Source organism: Brassica oleracea, chromosome C8 (genome assembly GCF_000695525.1).
Source record: "Brassica oleracea var. oleracea cultivar TO1000 chromosome C8, BOL, whole genome shotgun sequence".
In the NCBI taxonomy this organism is placed as follows: Eukaryota; Viridiplantae; Streptophyta; class Magnoliopsida; order Brassicales; family Brassicaceae; genus Brassica; species Brassica oleracea.
Window position 1 is genome coordinate 17317013 of NC_027755.1, and position 6972 is coordinate 17323984.

The window sequence follows — 6972 nt, forward strand, 5'->3', positions numbered from 1 at the left end:
ATATTCCGACGACATCTTCCTCGGAATATTCCGAGGAATTTCCGACGAACTTGTGGTCCTCGGAAATTCATTTCTTCGGAATTCCGTCGGAAATTTCCGAGGGAAATTCATTTCCTCGGAATTCCGTCGAAAATTTCCGAGGAATTTCCGAGGACGGAAATTTCCGAGGAAAGATGAATTTCCGAGGAGTTATTTCCGAGGATTTTTTTCGTCGGTATGTCGTCGGAATAGCGTTATTCCGACAACATACCGACGATTTTTTTCCTTATTATGCCGCTGTTTTCTTGTAGTGATATAGTACATAATATGAAACATTATCAAATAGAATAGTAACAAACGAAATAGCATAGTACATATTTTTCAAATTTTCAAATGTTTATGATTGCAGAAAGGAGGTAATGCTTACCCCAACTTCAATCCAAACCTTCCGTAAACTAAACCCAAAACGCAAATCACTAAACCCTAAAAGAAAATATAAACCCTAACTCAAATATCAAAATATGCATATAATACATAATATGAAGCATATTAAATAAATTAGTAACAAACGAAATAACATATTATATATTGTCTATATAGCATAGTACATCCAAGAACTTACGATACAAACGAGGGCGCCTCGACCGTAACGCCGTTGTGATCTGTAGATTTTATGGCTACGGTGATGATGGTTCAGTGATGAATGTGAATATGAATGAGGTGAGAATAATTAAGAAAAAGGGATATTGATTATAAAAAAAAAGAAATAGTCTTTAAAGAGACGATAAATACAAATCACAGTAGAGAATTAGTGATGATCGTATTGTATCGGCGTCGGAAGGCAATATGGTAGAGATGAAAGCAGATTAATGGAGGTTGTTAATCGAAAAAGAAAAATATATATTTTCATCTTTCATTAACCGGTTACAGTATTATAGTATATATTACGTAAATAATGGAATTACTTTTTTTTTTGTTAGATATTTAATTATGTTTTGTTTCGTGGCTATCCATTCTAATTTTCCTCCCAGCTTGCATTCTAACTAATGACATTAGCTTCGACCACACATTTTATTTTCTTTACAGCCGCGTAAACAAATAAAATAAATAGTTAAATTATAAACTTTGATGAGCTAATAAATCCTTTTTAAGCAGTGTGGATTAATCTCGTTGCCACGTTAAATGGTCTTAAGAACTTGATCTGGTCCTCGCTTCCGTCACGTGATGGTTCCCCGCGTGTTATTAAAAACTCATAACGGCGCCATCCACTCTGGCTTTCATGCCGTCGAAGCTGTCTTTACCCACTCCCCTTCTGCCACGTGTTCATTTATATTTTGCCCACTCAAAAATGCACTCAAAAATGCTACCAGAATCTCTGAAGTTAGTGTGTTAAATGCAATTAACTCAAAACATACTCTGCAATTAAGTACTATCTTACATTATCAATTAACTTAATGCAAATGAATAACTCTCAACATGCAGCTGTTGGCAACATTAGGTTCTGCATTGCTTTGGACGCAATACCATCCTAGTTTAGGGATAGTATATTACTAGTATATACTCTTTTTAAAAAGATAAGACACTGAGTAAAGGATATACAAACCATATAGTTAAGTTCCCAGTTGTACTTTTTCCTAATAAGTAATAGTTGTCCTTAGTATATGATTCACGCAAGTATTCTTAAAACTCAGACTAAGCGACGTATGTTATACTAATATTCGAGCATCTTGAGCTTCCAACAACTGCTGTGACAAAGAAAACATATAGTAGTAATCTAAGTGAAAGATAAGATAAAAATAATGCCAAAGTCACATACACACACTTCAACATACCCAAAACACACACACATTTAAATGCATTCGTATACTATTACCTCTCTCTCTCTATATATATATAAGCTTCTTATGACCCATTTCATAAAAAACTCAAACCTCTAAGATCATTTCTTTCACTCTCTGATCTCACAACTACGCTGCTTTTATTTGCTCTGTTCCAATGAACGTTACTTGGACAAGAGGACCAACCATCGGCCGTGGCTCCACCGCCACCGTCTCAATAGCAACTTCAAACTCCGGTGAGATCTTCGCCGTCAAATCCGCCGACATTTCTTCCTCAGCTTTCTTGCAGAAAGAGCAATCCATATTGTCTACACTGAGCTCTCCTCACATAGTCAAGTACATAGGCTCTAGTCTAACGTGCGAGAACGACCGACTTGTCTACAACATCCTTGTGGAGTACGTTTCCGGCGGGAGTCTTCACAGTTTAATCAAGAACTCAGGCGGGAAGTTGCCGGAGCCGGCGATCAGATCGCACACGCGTCAGATTCTCAAGGGACTGAAGTATCTTCACGAGAGAGGGATCGTTCACTGCGACGTGAAGAGCCAGAACGTGCTGGTTGGAGAAAACGGCGTCGTTTCAAAGATCGCTGATTTGGGTTGTGCTAAACCGGTTTTTAACTCGGGATTTTCCGGTACGCCGGCGTTTATGGCGCCGGAGGTTGCTCGTGGTGAAGAACAGAGGTTTCCGGCTGATGTATGGGCTTTAGGGTGTACGGTGATCGAGATGATGACTGGATCAAGCCCTTGGCTGGAGCTAACCGAAGCCGTTGCGGGGATATATAAGATTGGATTCTCAGGCGAGTCGCCGGAGATTCCTGAGGGGATATCGGAGAAAGGTAAGGACTTTGGGATGAGGTGTTTGAAGGTTGATCCGAAACAGAGATGGACGGTGGAAGAGTTGCTTAAACACCCTTTTCTCGACGACGAAGAATCTCAATCTATCGGTTACCTGCAGAACACGTCTTCTCCGAGCACTGTGTTGGATCAACGGTTTTGGAGTTCATGCGAAGCCTCGAAAGATCACTCCTTTTCGATGGATCACGAAGACCCTTTTGCTGGTTACTCGGATCCTTGGCGTTCGCCGGCTGATCGGATCGAGCGACTCGCCGGAGATGAAGTTACTACCGCTCCCATTTGGGATCCTGCAGACGACGGCGAGTGGATTCAAGTGAGGGGAAATGTTACTGGAGAAGTCAAGAAACGCGTCGGCTATGGCGGTGAAGACGTGATTTGCGTTGAGGTAACGTCATCGTCGCAAGTGATTGAAGTAGTTGACTATTGGATACCGGATCAAGAGAGCTTGCTGTCGGAATATTCCTCTCACGACGTCATTTCTAGTTCTTACTGTAATGTTACTATTGAAGGAAATGTAATTTTATTTTATTATTATCACAGTGTTGGAGATAGGAATGTACTAATAAAGAAAATCTTTCGTAATTACAATGGAACACGAAAAAACATCTTATCTGTCAAATTGCATTGACAATAAGTCTTTGTGTTCTCGTTGGATATTAAGTAAAAAAGACAACTCTACAATTAGGTATGAGACTGACTATAGTCTATAGAAGAAGTCAATATGTAATTGGTCCATTTATCTACTAGTCGTTTTTAATACAATGTGTTTACGTTAAACCAGAGATGACTAACCAGGGCGTGTAGCTCTGGTGGTAAAGGGCTCACAGCTGTGAGTACCGCCACCTGGTTTCGATTCCCGGCCACTGCGAAATTTAACATTCGGGCCGCAGCGACACAGATTAGTCCCTTGGGCCTGGGAAGCCTTTGGGAAACTGTGTATAATTCAAAAAAAAAAAATAAAAAAAAATAAAAAAAACCAGAGATGACCCCGTTTGTGAACACAGACGACGACTCTTTCGGGTTACAGAATCAAAACCGACTTTTACTTACTAGCACCAAAAACGTTTCGGTTTCTTTCTTTCCTTTTTTCTAAGACTAGCCACTCCCTTTCACAAATCAAACACGTAACAACAACTCATACACGCCGTTCTTTATGGTTTTGTTTGCAATAACGTTTGAAACTTTGAATATGAATGTGTGTTTTTTTACAATCTAAACATGCTATCAGTGAACTGTTTAAACGTATAACTAGCATCATGTTAGGTGAATAAAGGGCTGTTCGTTTGGTTGCCGCAGGTACCGGCGGCAGCGGCAGCGTCAACATTCTGCGTCAACTCTTGTTCGTTTCGTTGACGCAGGAAACTGCGTCTGACGCCGCGTCCAAACGCCGCGTCCTGCGGCTGACGCCGATGAAATCTGCGGTCGCGATATAGTATGCGGCAGCGTCAGCGGCAACGTCAGCGTCTGCGAAACGAACAACAACTGTCTTCATTGATGCTGCCGCCGCCGCTGCCGCTGACGCCGAAACCTGCGGCAACCAAACGAACAGGACTTAAGGCAGACTAGTCAACTTCCACCGTTTGAAAGTTTAGAAACACTTGTACTTTAATAGTGATATACACCGACACGGACGATTGCGTCGGTCGATATAGTTAATATATAGTTCTACTACTCTAGAGCCACCTTTCGAACATTCCTACTTTGAGACCGATACCTAACAAAACTAATATTATAAGTCACTGCCGTGCAATTTGTTAGGTAACGTCTCTACAAATAAGTGGAACATTATATTTTTTTGTTTTCTCCCGTACTTATCCAAGGACAACAATATAACAATATCATTGTCATTAAAAAAACCTTTGGTCGACAAAAATTCCAAATCACTCACTGGTATAAAATGTGTTGTATAGTACAATTATAATCATTTGTCTCTTTTAAAGCATTTAAACAATTATCTTAACCAGAGAATTTGTCGAATATGACTAAAAACTTAACTTTGATTGCAAAAGTATACGTAAACTTGAATTAAATGCAAAACTAACATAAAAACCTTGTGAAATTACGGTCTGCCTTGTGAACAAACAAAAAAACATTAGTCATTTTTACGAATATAACCCCAGTAAGTCGTCTAGACGACCTACAAGTAAGTCGTCTAGCGTAGTTGATCATAAAAATATATAAAATTTTAAAAAAATATTTTGACAAATGAAAAATTAAAATAATGTAATTATAAACAGTTTAAAGTAATGTAAATTAAGATATAATAAAATTGAATAGTTTTCAACATAGATGAGTGAAAGTAGTTAATCATTATATTATTTGGTTTTATGGTTTTACAACATATGTTGTAGTATTGTATGTATTCTTAGGGTTAGATTTTGGAAAGCTTCAACGTTTTTTTTTTAAATTAAATTTTTACATATAAGTGTTTATTTTTGTGTATAGTAAACACTTTTGAAGTTTAATTTGATTTTATGAAGTGTTTAGTTAGTTAATTAAGTTTAGGGGTTATGTTTAGGGTCTAGACGACTAACTTGTCAGTCGTCTGGTGAATAATTTAAACCAGACGACTTACATGTAAGTCGTCCAAATATTTCCGCCTAAAATTTTTAAGAAAATTATTTTTCCGCTTAAATAATTTAAACTAGACGACTTACAAGTAAGTCGTCTAGGAAGTCTTCTATTTTAGTTTCCCGCTAAAAATATTAAAGTCTTCTGGGTGAGTTACAAGTAAGTCGTCTAAGAAGTCGTCTGAATCAAAAATATTTAACCTAATTGGATTTTTGGTCTCCATATATAAAGAAAAATTTACACATTCTCTCTCTTTCTCTCAAATGGCTGCAACAAAAATTTAATGTTCATCATTCTAAAACTCTTAAACCTCTCTCTAATCTCTTTGAACTTATAAACACTAAGCTTTATATCAATTTATTGTTTTTGTCTCATGTCTTTCTCACTAATTTATCTTGTTTTAGCAGGTTTTTCATCACATGAATTTCATCTTCTACTTATTTAAAGGTAGATCTATCAATTTTAGATATTTATTTTTGTGTGTTCTATAAAAGTTGATTTATACAATCTTCCACTCATTTTCTCTGTTTTAAGCTATTTGAACGTTTTTGGATATGCAGGTTTCTCAGATCTGGATTTGGATATGCAAGTTTTTCAGATCTGGAAGATTTTTGGGACGACTTACCTATTAGTCGTCTAAAATATAATTTGCTAGACGACTTCCAGACAAGTCTTCCAGACGACTTCTAGGAAGTCTTCCAGACGAAGTCTTCATTCATATCATGTGGAGTCCAAGCTTGTCTTTGTAGAGGAATGATCTATAATAGTTTTGTTTGTGGTTTGTTTTGTGATTTGCATGTCTACTCTTTTAGTTGTGAATTTTTTGTAAAATCAGTAATAATGTTTCTCATGATGTAATATATGTGCTAACAATGTGTTTACACATTTACAAATCAATGAAATAATATACTTCAATAGATTTTTTTCTTATCTTTAAATCTCCCGTATGCAATAATAAACTCCAATGACCTTCTTCTCATCTTAATATGTTAGAGTATATACGGTTTAGATATTATGTATCTTGTAGATACAATAGATATTCTCTCTAGAGCATTCCTTCTATGTACTATATATACTCTTGTCATGTAATGATATCGGATACGGAGTTTCCTATCTTACATGGTATCAGACGCTAAACCCTAGCCGCCAAGCTAATAGCGATCGACCCTAGCCACCAAGCTAAACTCTACCCTCTCTCGCATAATGTCTTCTTTTTCTCATTCTCTTCCAAAAACAGACTTGACAACTTTGTGTCAAGCATGTAAACTTGGCAAACACACCCGTTTACCTTTTTATAAGTCAAACACTATTGTTTCTCATCCCTTTGAAATTGTGCACTCTGACATTTGGACCTCTCCTGTTATCAGTAATAGTGGTCTTAAGTATTACCTTGTGTTTCTTGATCAATATTCACATTTTCTTTGGGTATACCCCCTCCACCGTAAAAGTGATACGTTTGGAAAATATTTGCACTTTTCTAACTATGTGCAGACACAATTTCATAGCTCTATCAAATCATTGCAATGCGACAATGGTGGAGAGTATGATAACCGTGCGTTCAAAGACCATATGGCATCAACCGGGACAAGTCTGCGATTCTCATGTCCCCACACATCTCAACAAAATGGTCGAGCCGAACGCATCCTACGTACCATCAACAACATGATCCGCACACTCTTGTTTCAGGCATCTGTTCCACCTGAGTTTTGGGTGGAGGCGCTTCATACAT

The 6972-nt window shown here is 37.5% G+C and overlaps 1 protein-coding gene across 1 annotated transcript; it reads left to right on the forward strand.

Moving 5' to 3' along the window:
- The first annotated feature begins 1858 nt into the window (after positions 1-1858).
- On the forward strand, positions 1859-3300 carry LOC106308800 (mitogen-activated protein kinase kinase kinase 2-like). Its single transcript, XM_013745919.1, has one exon. It carries the CDS (start codon positions 1975-1977, stop codon positions 3298-3300), a length of 1326 nt encoding a protein of 441 aa, XP_013601373.1. The 5' UTR covers positions 1859-1974.
- Positions 3301-6972: the final 3672 nt, after the last annotated feature.

Excerpts from the sequence above, each read along its gene's own strand:
- LOC106308800 (XM_013745919.1), top strand. The coding sequence starts at position 1,975 with ATGAACGTTACTTGGACAAGAGGACCAACCATCGGCCGTGGCTCCACC.